General features: G+C 42.6%; 1 protein-coding gene across 3 annotated transcripts in view; it reads left to right on the top strand.

Moving 5' to 3' along the window:
* The window catches only part of PUDP (pseudouridine 5'-phosphatase), an 86,264-nt gene that overhangs the window by 37,644 nt on the left and 33,860 nt on the right, over nt 1–14,760 (top strand). The window contains exon 2 of one of the 3 annotated variants that reach the window (XM_055269318.2): nt 5,346–5,564. In XM_055269318.2, coding sequence (XP_055125293.1) covers nt 5,346–5,564 — 219 coding nt within the window. Of the gene's footprint in view, nt 1–5,342; nt 5,565–14,760 lie in introns of all 3 variants that reach the window. The other 2 variants (XM_055269319.2, XM_055269317.2) reach the window with 2 other exon arrangements.

Genomic DNA, 14,760 nt, shown 5'->3' with positions numbered 1-14,760 from the left:
GGAAACTTACAGTCATGGCAGAAGGGGAAGGCAAGGCAGCAGGAGAAAGAGGGGCAAAGGAGGCACTTGCAAACACTTATAAAACCTTCAGATCTCACTATCACGAGAACAGCATGGGGGAAACTACCCCAACGATCCAATCACCTCCCTCCCTCCACACTTGAGGATTACAGTTGGAGATTGTCAGGCCTCTGAGCCCAAGCTAAGCCATCATATCCCCTGTGACCTGCACGTATACATCCAGATGGCCTGAAGCAACTGAAAAACCACAAAAAGTGAAAATAGCCACTTCCTGCCTTAACTGATGACACTTCACCATTGCGATTTGTTCCTGCCCCACCCTAACTGATTGACCTTGTGACATTCCTTCTCCTGGACAATGAGTCTCAGAAGCTCCCCCACTGAGCACCTTGTGGCCCCCGCCCCTGCCCGCAACAGAACAACCTCCTTTAACTGTAATTTTCCACTACCTACCCAAATCCTATAAAACTGCTGCACCCCTATCTCCCTTTGCTGACTCCTTTTTCAGACTCAGTTTGCCTGTACCCCGGTGATTAAAAAGCTTTATTGCTCACACAAAGCCTGTTTGGTGGTCTCTTCACAGGGCCGCAGCTAACAGAGATGAGATTTAGGTGGGGACACAGCCAAACCGTGTCACCATATATGCTTCTTAATGACAGTTGGCTCAAGGTGTTTTCCCCGTAAATAACGCAACTCACAGTTATAAAATTGAACATAGGTCCCCATTTGCATGATAAGCAGGTACAGCTTCCTGAGAGAGCAGTTGGGGAGAAACCCTCGCTTTTTATATCTTTGTTGGGTAAAACATCAACCACTGTGCCTCAGGGGTGGACTTAGTGAGCATTTAAGATACATTTTCAGTTATAAAATGTGTTACTTGATTTGCAGCAATTACCCAGTCTCCTCCGCCTTAGACAGAAACTTAGAGGCCATCGGCCTAGGCTTCCTCCAGGCACAGGGCCTGTATCACAGTTGAATTAATTTAAGCCTCAATGCCTCCCCTGAGCCCCCGGGAACTCAGGCTGCCTCTGAGGATGAAAATACCCGCCAGTCTTTGGGCCCCAGCCTGGGGCACCCTGTAGCTTCTTCAGAGCTTCCACCTCCCCGCCAGGCTGTCCCCCTCCCCATGCTGCCCTTGCAGCTACTACAGAAGCTGCTCTCAACATGCCACACAGATTCCAGCTGAGGGGAGGGGAGTGGTCACAGTCACGAGGGATATTTTCTAATTCTCCTAAGGAAGGTAGTAGTGTATGTGGCCATAGCATGTTAAAAACAACATGACCTTTCCTGGTAAAAAGGACACTGAAGCAATGTTAAAAGCTGCAAGCTTGTTAGTAAGCAGGGAAGAATATGCATCTGATGGCCTAGTGCAAGTGTTTTATGCTCCTTTATTTTATTTCAGCATTTTTCCTTTCACAACGCTGTCCCTTTAAGTGTGCCATCATCAACGGCTGTAGTCATCATTTGATCTGAGGAGTTTAATTACTTGTTTAGATCCTTTCTTATTCCACGGATTTAGGATGATTTTATCTAAATGGTGAGGAAAAGTGTCTGCACAGTCCCCTACAGATTTATAATCCCACAGTTCTGTATCTTTTAAATTAAAAGCTCCATGACATTTTAAGCTTTACATAAACACTGTTGAAAGCATTTTTAGAGGATACAGCTGTTTTTCTGCCTTTGTCCACACTCCTTTCTTCCTGTTCTCACACTCGCCTTAGTCGCAGTTCCGCAGAGCACCTCCATCGTCCTGCCTGCCCTCTGTTCCTTCACTCGGCTTTTCAAACCCGACAGTGGTGTCTCACTTGTTCGATGCCTGCAGTTTCCTTTTGTCAGCCTTCCTCTCTCAACTACTAGAACAAACACTCAAGGAAGTAAAATGTGCCGCCTCACTGCCAATCCGTCCATCTCCTTGCCCTGAGAGCCCTGGCTCTTTCTCCCCCTCACAGAGAAGAAGAAAATAAAAGGAGTGCTCATGCCTGGGTAACCCTCCCTTAGAGGAGGCTTTTCACCGCTCAGCTGTTGAGGAGGAGGGTGGGCCAGCCCTTCCTTCTGTTCTGCAGCTTCTGTAGGGAGACCGAGCGCAGGACGGGATCCAGGAAGCCTTGAGTTACTCAGGTTGTTACTTGAACTTCGACTTCTACAAACCAGCCCAGACTTCTAAGAGTCCTGTCTTTTGTACTCTCCTAAAGGGCTTTGAGCCCTCCGTTCAGGGATCGGGCCTTCACAATCTGCAGTATCCAGAATGGTGGAGGTTCTGAGGTTTGTTTGGTGTGTTTTACAGCAAACTTAATAAAATACAGCTTGTGGCCAGGCACAGAGACTCATGCCTTAATCCCAACACTGGGAGACCGAGGCTGGAGAATCACTTGAGGCCATGAGTTTGAGACCAGCCTGGGCCACAGGGCAAGGCATACCATGTCTACAAACAAAAAATAAATGAAAAAAATACAGCTTGTGGTAGAAAAGCAAGGAGAAAAATATTATAGTGCTGACAATGAAATGGCACCTGCAGATGCAGCTGTGGGTGGATTTGCCAAGAAAAGCAGAGAAAGAACAGAGGAGGGCTCTTCTTGTTGCTGGTAGCAGTCAAAGCCAGAGCATCCATCAGGAGGTGGAGAACCCAGGGGTCTTCTGCAGGGAAGAGGGCCACAGAGGGGGTCAGTGCACAGGGGGAGGAAGGAAGATGGGGAGTGCAGGGCAGGGGCCACCCAAAAGCCCAAGGAAGAGCCCAGTCCACAATAACCAGCCTCTCCTGGTCCCCAGTGTCCACAGGGCAGACTGGGCCCAGCCTCAGCCCCATCCCAGGAGGAAGAGCCAGAGAGTTCCCCAGGCAAGTGCAGTGAGCCCTGGGACCAGGAGAGAAGCGTGCACAGAGGCAAAGTCCACACCGTGGCAGCCAAAGCAGTCAATGAGCCCAGTCCTCTGAGTACAAGGTGGCAAGAGCCCTAGCCGATACTGCAGGTGCAGTCAAGCGATGCAGTTTGGATGCTGCTGAAGGAACATGGTACAGGGCCACACGGAAAACTTTTTTTCTCAAGACAGCAGCACTCTGCCCTTGGTTCATTCAGGAATTTTGCATATAGGTGGTGGATATGGTTGACTGCCCAGGCCTTGTATCTACACAGATGACCGTTCACCTTCTGTGAGAAAGATGCAGGAGACAAAGCACAGGTGGCCCTACCATTGCAGCGGCTCACAAGAGACCTTCCCGGCCTCCTCCATGTGTGACACAGCGAATCCTGCCCTGTGGTGCAGGCAGCTCTCTGCATGCCTATCTGGGAGGAGCAGATATTTTAGAGTTAAAACCTGCCATAACTCTCTTTTTTTTTGAAGACATAATTTCGCTCTTGTTGCCCAGGCTGGAGTGCAGTGGCACGATCTTGGCTCACTGCAACCTCCGCCTCTTGGGTTCAAGTGATTCTCCTGCCCCAGCCTCCTGAGTAGCTGGGATTACAGTCACGTGCCACCATGCCCAGCTAGTTTTTTGTATTTTTAATACAGACGGGGTTTTGCCATGTTGCCCAGGCTGGTCTTGAACTACTGAGCTCAGGCAATCCTCCTGCCTTGACCTTCCAAAGTGCTGGGATTACAGGCGTGAGCCACCGCGCCCGGCCCATAACTCTCTTTTAATCGCAGTTCATACCCTGCCAACTTTCAAAACACATCGAGGCAATTACAGACAAGCATGCATGCCTATGTGCATGTAAGCATGTGAACATACGTAGGAGTATGAAGACTTACATGCCTCTTGGATACACATAGCCTTCTCTGTGCATACACATTACTTCCCTCAGTGTGTCCTGGGTCTCCCAGATACTATCTTACAGGGAAAAAAAAGTAGCATTTAGGGATGATTATTGTATTTGTTTATGTCATTGTGGGACAGTTAAAGGCCATTGAGATCGCCTGCTCTTTTCAGGACTTGTTGGGTCCAGCTGTACAGATTCAAGGTAGACTACGTCCTGCTAATGCTGCTCCACGCCCTGTGGGAAGGCTTCAGTGCTAAATCTAGAACAGGTGGTCAGTCTCCTAACAATTTGAATCCAGGTTTTTGTCAGATGCATCCGTGTGTCTTCTTCTTAAATCAGGTGTGAACAGGGCTATTTCCAGTCTCTCGGGTTCAGGGACTGCCTCTGTGCCACTGCAGACTGGAAGACAAGGACTCTGCCCAGGCCTCGGGATAGCCTTCTGCCTTCACTGGGGCCTTGGGGGGATTGTCACCAGGCAACACTTAGCTCCATGGAGCTTACCTGGGTTTGAAATTCCACTTGGTAGACATTCCTCTGTGTTGAAGTATTTCTCTCTTTTTTTGGCATAATGCCTCCTAGCAGGTCAGTTAGTTGGTTCTTCAGTAAACTAATCTTTCTAGGCCCACACTGGAGACAGAGTGGGGAAGACAGCTAGTGTGTAACAAGCGTGCTCTAGGAGGCTGGCACTAGAATGTTACTTATGTGCCCTGAAGTATTCGTTCTGTAAAGTAGGATTATTTCACTGTAGTAGCATCCTCAGTAGTATTCTTATTGGTAATATGAGTGCAATTGATACTATGTATATATTAAATATACATACAGAAAAAACACATGAATAGAAATGGGTGTGAGCTAGTACTAGTTATTATATTGTATGTAGTGTAATCTAGCGTATATTAGTGGTACTGGTACTATTATTAGCAGTATTCCTGTTCACCTTGTGTAAGCGTGAGGAAAGCAGGCACCTGCAGGCTCACTATGTTTCTGACGCTGTGCTCCGAGTACGTGCCGAGCCGGGAGTTAATTCTCAGGTCAGCTTTCACCATCCCGTGACACAGCCTGTGCATTAAATGTTCTGTTCTCAGCTGGGAGCTTCACAGCAGCATCCTGGCCAGGCGTGGTGGAGATTCATCCCACTGGGCAGTGGAAATGTCCTTAATACTAGTGGGCCATGCAGTGGACTTTGTCAGCTGGTGCTGGCTTCCATGTTGTTGGGAACACCAAGTGATGATGCCTTGTGCTATCGGATGGAATTGACCAAGGATATATTTAGATTCAAATACGTACATTTAAACAGAAAACACAATAATACAGATTTTATTTCTCTCCTGAGTTCTGAATTTCCAGATCACAACTCTAGACATAACTCCAGCGGCCTTGAGAGGAGGCTGCCCACGGTATAATTTAGTGAGAATGACCTGCAAGCCTTTCTCCTGTTCACTGAGGTCTCTACAAAAGCCTTTGTTCATGGAATGAGACCTACACGGTGTATGTTTATGCGGACCTGATACAAACTTACTATTCATACAGTATGCACTCTAAAAATCTCTGTCTTTTTTTTTTTTCCTGCAGATACTGAACGGCTGTATTCAGTGGTGTTTCAAGAAATATGTGATCGCTATGACAAGAAATACAGCTGGGATGTAAAGTCCCTGGTTATGGGTAAGAAGGCGTTAGAGGCGGCACAGATTATAATAGACGTCTTGCAGCTCCCGATGTCCAAAGAGGAGCTGGTAGAAGAAAGCCAAACGAAGTTAAAGGAAGTGTTCCCCACGGCTGCGCTCATGCCAGGTGCGGTTGCCTCGCTGTTTGCGGGATTATGTTTGTGACTATTAGCAATGGTTTTGTAAATCACCTTTAAAGTCTAGCGTAGGGCATGCTTAGTTTGTCCTCTTTTCTTCAGTCTCTAAGTCCCTCCTGGTGCTCCTGAAAGAGTTGGGCTGATGCTGTGGGATGCTGTGATTCAATTTTCTCTTTAAAAGCTTCTTAAAATAATATGCATTAGTTTCAGTGATTTCTGGGTTCCAAAAACATTTGAGTATTGTTTATATTACTATATATAAAGATTATGTTAATGACAGAATGTCTTCAAAGTTTACCTTAATAGATGGTTTTGCCTTTTTCTTTTCAAAATCAGATATAGGATTAATATTTCAGCAACTATTCAAACTTTAACAAATTGATAAGCAGCTAAATCTCCCCAAAGAAGCTTAATTAAAAAAAAAAAAAAAGTAAAAAGTTGAATTCATTTTTAGCCTGTGTGTTTGTATGCCGTTCAGCCCTTTCTTTACTTGTATCCAGTTTTCTTCGGAAAGGAAAGACAACTTTGTTCCCTCCATGCTTGTTAACTGACATTCAATCGAAACGGGCTTGCCTGCTGCTCCTTGTTCAAGAATGTTCTAGATTACAGACCTTGAAAACAGACTATTTGAAGATTTTTCTGGGATATACAGGATGAATACTCTGTCTTTAGAATTCCTGGTGCTAGGGGAGAAAAAAAACAGCAGTTATGTGAGTAATCTTGGATTTAAAATTATATTAATATGAAGCATACCTACTTTTGAAATGTGTGTTATTATTTATATTTATACATGTGTCCAAACATGTGGATTGACCATTCCTGGGCAGCACACACGCACATGCAAACACACACCCTTTGTAATCACTCTGTCTGTATCCTCTGAAAATGGTAGTGTTTGTGAATCTCAGGCATGGGTACAAGCATCGTGATACTCAGTTCTTTGCATCTAGTGTCTTTCTGCACCATTTGCACATGAAGTTACCCTGATAAGTCTTGGTGAAACACATCCATACAGTTGCTATATAAAAATTTAATTGTGGTAGGACACAGACACACACACTAAAATTTACCATTTTACCTATTTTAAAGTGTGCAGTTCAGTAGTGTTAAGTCTATTCACGTTGCTATACAATTGACCTCCAGAACTTTTTCATCTTGCAAATCTGAAACTTCGTGCTCACTGAACAAGTCCCCATTTCGCCCTGCCCTCAGCCCCTGGCAGCCACCATTCTACTTGCTGTTTCTAAGATTTTTACTACTCTCCGTACCTCAAATAAGGAGAATTATATAGTATTTGTCTTTTTTGATTGGTTTATTTCACTTAGCATAATGCCCTCAAGGTTAATCCATGTTAGAGCATGTGATAGGATTTTCTTCCTTTTTAAGGCTGAACAATAGTCTATGGTATGTTAGACCACATTTTGTTTATTCATAGTTCATTTGTTGAGGGACATTTGGGTGGCATCCATGCCTTGGCTGTTCTTGTGAATAATGCTTATATAAACATGAGTGTACAAATATCTCTTTGAGATCCTGCTTTCTAGTCTCTCGGGATATACCCAGAAGTGGAATTGCTGGATCCGATGGTAATTTTATTATTAATTTTTTGAGTGATCACCATATTGTTTTCCATAGTTGTTATACCATTGTATATTCCCACCAAAAATCTGCAAGGGTTCCAATTCCTCCACATTCTCATCAACACTTGCCATTTCCTGGATTTTTTTGATAGTAGTCATCCTAATGGGTGTGAGTTGATATCTCTTTATGGTTTTGATTTGCATATCTGATGATTGGGGATGGCAAGAATCTTTTCATTTGCTTGTTGGCCATTTCTGTATTATCTTTGAAGAAATGTCTGTGCACATCCTTTGCTTATTTTTAATTTTTGTGTTTTTGTTTTTGTGTTATAGGAGTTCCTTATGTATTTTGGATGTTAAGCTGTTATCAGACATATGACTTATGTCCATTTTCTCCCATTCTGGCTCCCTTTTCGCTTAATTGTTGGTGTGCATAAGTTTTTGATTAGATGAATTTGACATATGTCATCTCATTTGTCTAATTTTGCTCTTGTTACCTGTGCTTTTGGTGTCATAGCCAAGAAATGATCGCCAATTCCAATTTCATGAAACTTTAACTTATGTTGTTCTTCTTGGAGTTTTAGTTTTAGGTCTTACATACAGGACTTTAATCCATATTGAGTTAATTTTTGTGTATAGTGTTAATTAGAGTCTAGCTTCATTCTTTTGCATGTGGATATCCAGTTTTCCCAACACTATTTGTTGAAGCGACTTATCTTTTCCCCATTGAGTAGTCTTGGCTGGCTCATTGAAGATCATTTGACAAATACATGAGAGTTTATTTCTGGGCTATCTATTCTATTCTATTAGTATGTAGGCCAGCACTGCACTGTTTTGATGAACGTAGCTTTGTAATATGTTTGGAAATCAGGACATGTGAGATCTCCGATTTTGTCCTTTTTCCAGATTGTTATGGCTATTTGGGATCCCTTGAGATTTTTTATGAATTTTAGGATGTATTTCTCTATTTCTGCTCAAAATGCCATTGGGATTTTGATAGGGATTGCATTGAATCTGTAGGATTGCTTTGCATGCTATGAATGTTTTAACAATATTAAGTCTTCCCATCCATGAGCATAAGATGTCTTTCAATTTATTTGTGTCTTTCTTTCAGTAGTGTTTTGTTTTGTAGTTTCAGTTTACAGGTCCTTCACTTCTCTTATTTCTAGGTATTTTATTCTTTTGATGCTATTATAAATGAGATTGTTTATAATTTTCTGTTCAACTTGTTCATTGTTAGTATATTAAAATGCAACTGATTTTTGTTTGATGTGTATTCTACAACTTTGCTGAATTGGTTTATTGGTTCTAACAATTGGGTTTTTTTTTAATATTTTGAATTGTAGTGATTTCTATATATATGATCATGTAATCTGTGAACAAAGATAATTTTGTTTCTTCCTTTCCAGTTTGGATGCCTTTTGTTGTGTTTGCTTGCATAATTGCCTGGCTGAGACTTCCATTATTATGATGTCTAGTAGTGACAAGAGTGTGTATCTTTGTTGTGTTCCTGAACTTAGAAGAAAAGCTTTAGTCTTCATTGAGAATGATATTAGCTGTGAACTTCTCATATATGGCCTTTAATATGTTGAGGTAGTTTTTTTTTTTTTTCTATCCTTAATTTGACTGCTTTTAATCACGAAAGGGTGTTGGAGCTTTTCAAATGCGTTTTCTTTCTGCATCAATTGAGGTTTTTTTTTTTTTTTGGTTCCTTATTCTGTAAATGTGGTTTCATATGTTGAACCATTTTTGCATTCCAGGAATAAACTTCACTTGTTCATATATATGATCCTTTCAATTTGCTGTGGAATTGTTTGCTAATATCTTATTTAGACTTTTTAATCTGTGTTCATCAGGGATATTGATCTGTATTTTGTTTTTCATATAGTGTTTTCAATGTTTGGTAGAGTTCTCTAGTGAAGCCATCTGGTCCTGGGCTTTTCTTTGTGGGGAGGTTTTCTTTTATTACTGATTCAGTCTCCTTACTACTTACAGATCTGTTCAGATTTTCTATGTCTTCATTTTTTCCCCCTTCTCAAAATCATCAGGGATTGATTCTCTGTCTTCATGATTCAGTTTGGGTAGGTTGTGTGTTTCTAGGAATTCTTTTATTTCTTTTAGGTTATCCAATTTGTTGTCAAAGGATATGCCAACAAATGGTATTCTCCTTTATTTTTGTGGCATTGGTTGTAGTGTTGCCCCTTGCATTTCTGATTTTAGTCATATGAGTGTTTTTTGTTTTTTGTTTTTTTAGTTAATGTAGCTAAGGTTTGTCCATAAAGTTACTCTGTGACTGAGTGTCTTTTCTGACTTTACAAAGCACTCATGATGTATAAGGCATGCACGTGTCTTATTTCTTCCATATCTACCCAGGCCTTTCACATGGTTTTCCTTCTACACTTTTTGTTCCATATTCTAAGATATACTTGAAATATGTTCTACTGCAATTCTTAAAAAGAAAAAAATGTTTTATCTAGCTAGTCTGGTAGTTTGGCTGGAGTGCTAGTGAATCTGTTTTATGGAATCTACTTGGTGATCTCATCAACGTAGTGTCTTCATTTGGCTTTCTAAGCGAGCAGGTATCAGATTAAGTAAGGTGCCAATCATAGAAACTCATAGAAGGTGAACAACCAGCCAGGAGCTAGTTCTTCAAAGATAGTTCAGTCCTACATAACTTACCTAGATGGCTCTCTTTTCTTTCTTTACTACTTTTTGACCTCTTTTAACTTTTTTTTTTTGACTTGACAAATCCTGTTTTTTGGCATATGATTTGTGTGTGCATGTGTGTGTGCACACGCATATACTTATTTTAACTTTTACTGGCTGCTCAGTTGCGAGTAGGGACTTCGATACTGAAAGTCTCTCTTTGAAAGTGGTCATATCTACATGCCATATACACAATTAGCTGTGCTTTGACAGAGCAGAGCATGCAGAAGACTTGAAGAGTATACAGAAATGCACAAGGTAATGCTAGAGAGAAGAAACTTAAAATCATGCTGGGATGCTGACTCAGATGATGTGCAGGGACAGTGGTCAGATGATGTGCCACTTTGATATTTTGAAACGAGTTAGGTGTAGGATAAGACAAAATTATTAGAAATCGTACTTAACCTGAAGGGAAAGCAAGCCAGAGGAGGACAATGTTGGACTGAATGTATAGAGCAGAAAGACAGGCCGTGCCTAATTCCGATCCAGAAATGGGTTCTTCCTTAGGGTTTCTGCTCAATATTATGCCAGTCACAAAAATGAAGATAAAATAGCTCTCCTGTACTGAAAGAACCTTCTTGGAGACCTAGTTTCCATTCATTTTGCACTCCTCCCATCTCCTCTTTTATCTGCGCCAAACCTGAATTCGCCTCGGAAGGTAGCCTTATAGTGTCATTGCTCTGGTGACTAGATTCAGAGAAACTTGCTGCTGTAGTCTTTCTTCTAGGTGTTCATTTTGCTCACTTACTACTTTGTTCCTGTTCTTAAGGTGTAGATGATAATATAACCCTTGACTTTGTTTCTTTTCCTTCTGGAAGTATTTTCTGGTAGGGTATGTTAGGTTGTGGAAATGACCTTGAGCTCTTTAGAAAAGAAAGCTGTCTGTAGGGAGGGCTTTTTAATTCAACATCATTCTTTTTCACATGCTTTCAGAGCGATAAGCCGAACCCAAGGAGGTATTTTATTTAGCAAGTTAAATTGCCAGAGTGAATGGTAGATTACCAGGGGAAGCAGCCCCTGATCATGCTGCAGGGGCTGTCTGCTGTGATTAGGCTGCAGGAGGGTGTCTGCCTGGGCCAGTCACCAGGGAATCAGCTTGATTATGCTGCAGGGACATGACTACCTGGGCCAATAACCAGGTAATCAGCCTGATTATTCTGTGGGGGTGTGTCTGCCTTGGCCAATCACCGAGGAATCAGTCCTATTATGCTGCGGGGGTGTGTCTGCCTTGGTCAGTCAACAGGGGATCAGCCTGATTATGCTGTTGGTGGGTGGTGGTAGGGGGCGGTGGGGGGGGGGGACGGGGTGGGGTGAGGTGGGGGACGGGTGGCTGTCTGCCTAGACCAATAACCAGGGAATCAGCTTAATTATGCTGCAGGGTGTGTCTGCCTTGGTCAATCACCAGGGCATCAGCCTGATTATGATGTGGGGGCGTGTCTGCCTGGGCCAGTCACCAAGGAATCAGCCCCCTGATTATGGTGCAGAGGTGTATCTTTGGCTTGATCATGGTATAGAAGTGTATCTTTGCCCTGATTATGAAGCAGAGGCTTAGAACTTAAACTTCAGTTAGCCATTTTTGTTGATATTATGCTGTTCATTCCTAGTATAGCCATTTTCTAAAAGGAGAGAAAAGCAAGGATCATGGATCAGTAGCCAACGTTAGAGTCAGAGAGCAGTTTGCATGCAGGTTGTCACAGAGGCACATCTAGAACACAAGTAAACTCTCATGCATTCCATGTGCTTATTAAAAGGGCATTATACTGCGAAGTACTAATCATTCTCTGCAAGGGATTTAAAAAAGGGATCAGGGGTTAGTACTACTTGCTAGAGTCAGAGGGCAATTTGCATGTAAATTGTTACAGTGGCAAATCTGGAACACAAGGACACTCACATGTATCCCATGCTATTAATAAAATGGCATTTTACTGTTTAAGTCCTAGTCTAGTCATTCTTTATAAGGGAAAACAAGGATCAAGGATCAGTACACCATGCTATAGTGAGAGGGAAATTTTCACGTAAGTTGTTACAGAGGCAAATCTACAGCACAGGGAAATTTTGAGTCATTTTTAACATTAAGATGTCAAGTCCTGCCTGGAGGAGGGGCACTTAGGGTCAGTAGGATCAGGTGGAGAGGCTTTTCTTCTAAAGTCCTAGTGCTTAGCAAAGGAATGAGAGAGACCATTCAGTCCCACTATCACATTGTACACCTGTAATCGCAGCACTGTGGGAGGCCAAGGTAGGCAGATTGCTTGAGGACAGGAGTTTGAGACCAGCCTGGTAAAATCCTGTTGCTACTTAAAAAACAAAATTACACGCTGTAGTGCTACGTTTACTCCATAAAAACTAATGTAGAAATGCAAAATTAATTTTCCTTAAAATTTCTGCATTACTCTCAATGTTACTTTGTCTCTTTTATTTTCAATGGCTGAAAAAAATAGTTTTGTTTTAATTTTTATTATTTGATCCATCCTTAATTACCAGGCATTGCTCAGTGGTTTGAATTGCCCTCCCTGGCTTTCCATTTTAATCTAAAATTCTGCTATAAGTCTATGAAATTGGACCAGAACACAAGCTGTGCCATCTGTGATACTGATAATGAGATTCTAGAGAAAGGTGCTTCTTTGGTTGGAGGAGTTTAGGCCGATCACATTTCAGTGACCCCAGAGAGCATTAGACAGCGCCTATTGCCACAAAGCAAGCAGCCAGCTGTGGGTAGAACAGCACAGGCAGTCAGATGTTCATCGCCTGTATTGCCCTGGGACCAGCAGACCAAATAAATGTAAACTGGACTCTTGCAACTGTTTGTTTGAAGATTTGAAAGGAGTTAGTTTATATTTATTTTCATAACTGCTTTATTTCTGTCAGTATTTAATGTTTGCCAAAAAAGGAAACACAGGTTTCCCACACTGTCTCCCCATCAAGTATCACAAATTTGTGTGTCAAGTACCAGAATTTGAGAAAGATAATTAAGGTGGTTTAAGGTCATCTCACAGATAGAACCTCAGTCTATCCAAGTTTTCTCTTCCAGAGTCAACCCACTGTATTAGCTTCCTAGGAGTGCTGTGTTAATTAACAAACTTGGTGGCTTAAAGCAGCAGAAACTTATTGCCTGACACCTCAGAAGGCTAGAAGTCAGAAGTCAAGGTGTGAGCAAGGCTGCACTCCCTCTCAAGGCTCTAGGGAAGGATCCTTCCTACCTCTTTTCAGCTGCTGGTAGTTGCCGGCCACCCTTAGCTTTCCTTGGCTTGTACCTTCAACTCCCCAATCTCTGTCTCCATTTTCACATGCCCTCCCTCGTCCTGTGTGTCTCTGTCTCCAAATTCCCTCTCCTTTCTTTGGATTTAGGGTCCAACCTTAATTTAGTATGGCCTCATAATAACTTGATTACATCTGCAAAGACCCTATTTCCAAATAAGGTCCTATTCCCACGTTTTAGGTGAACATGAATTTTGTGGGGAGAGCGCTGTCAAGCCAGTACACCTCCACCCATACTTTCCTACTCCCAGCTCAGACTGCCACTGTTCAGGGTGCCCCAGGAGGGCCCTGAGCTGGGGCGCGGACTCAGTCAGTCGTGTTTGGCTAGAGTGCTCCACGAGGTTCAGCCAGTCTTGCCAGAGCCTTGCTCCTCTTCCAGCCCCTCAACCCAATTCCTTTCTACTGTTTCCTTTCCTTCCACACTACCACGCTGTCTTACGTCCAGGATATAGGTTAGTCACTCAATTCCATAAGCCGATCCTGTGGTGCAAATTCCATAAGTGGCGATCCCTGATACTAGCTTTGAGTTGGTGCAAGGTCCCTAGTAAATTAGGACTGAAGATCTGCACACAGCCAAGGGCCCTCTCCCTCCCAGCAAGCACCTTTTCAAAAGAGCAGAATTCATTTGGAAGGCCTAGAAAAAGGAAGGAGGTGCTCTGCCAAAATCAATGATGTCTGAGAAAGAAGCATGCTCCCTAGAGCTTGGAGAAGATCAGAAGAGGGGTAGCCTGAGGCATGGCTCTGCAGTAAATCATTAAGAGACGCCCACTCACAGTGGCTGTGGCTACCAGAAGTTTCCTGTGAGGGAACTAAAAAGCGCACAGTAGTGTTTGTAAGTGATGGTTCCATTTTAATAGATAAACATACAGAACTTATAAAAATCAAGAATCTGTATTAGCCAGATTTCCTAAATTAGTTAATATTTCTTTTAAATTTATACTTAAAGTCACAATTTTTAAAACTGTATATATGAATGTGAATACTATATGCTTTGGGGAATTTGACTTTGATTATTTTCTAGTTTCAAGGATAAACATAGCCAGACAGTAGTTAAAGCGATCAGCACAGATTTTCTTCCGTAATGTACTATTGCAATAGAGAAGAGAGACCAATGTGAAACTGGGCTCAACATCAATTAGCCCAGAGGTGACTGGGCATTTTAAAGGGAAATTCAGGGAGTAGGGAGGGGTCAGCAGGGGCTCAGCAGAGTCGGGGAAGTGAAAATTACAGAAAGCGGGAAGAGGGTTTGGTCTGTGTGAAGCCATCTGAGTTTCACTGGTGCTGATAGAAGTCAGGCTCCTGCCCTCCCACAGAGGCTTGTCTGCAGGGGTGGCTGGAACCAACGATCAGTTATTTTGGCAGCCTTGAGTTTTCGTAGGCAAGTACTTTAAGGGGGCTAGAGTCATGTAGGGGTGTGACCTTGAGCTGTTGAACTTGTTCAAGTCTTTATAGGCCAGTGTGGGGGCCTTGTGGAGAAAAAGACTCAGAGCAGCCTGAGTAGAGTCTGGTTCAGGAGACACTTTTGTCACTGAGCATGACCAATCCATTTATCACAATGGTAGCAGCCTGTCCTCATGGAATTATGTTTCCTTCGATAAATCTTGAACAAGAAATAAATGCATCAGCATATGTTTTTAAAAGTTAA

The sequence above is a fragment of the Symphalangus syndactylus genome, chromosome X (genome assembly GCF_028878055.3).
Source record: "Symphalangus syndactylus isolate Jambi chromosome X, NHGRI_mSymSyn1-v2.1_pri, whole genome shotgun sequence".
Lineage (NCBI taxonomy): Eukaryota > Metazoa > Chordata > Mammalia > Primates > Hylobatidae > Symphalangus > Symphalangus syndactylus.
This window is presented reverse-complemented; position numbering and strand designations above follow the sequence as displayed.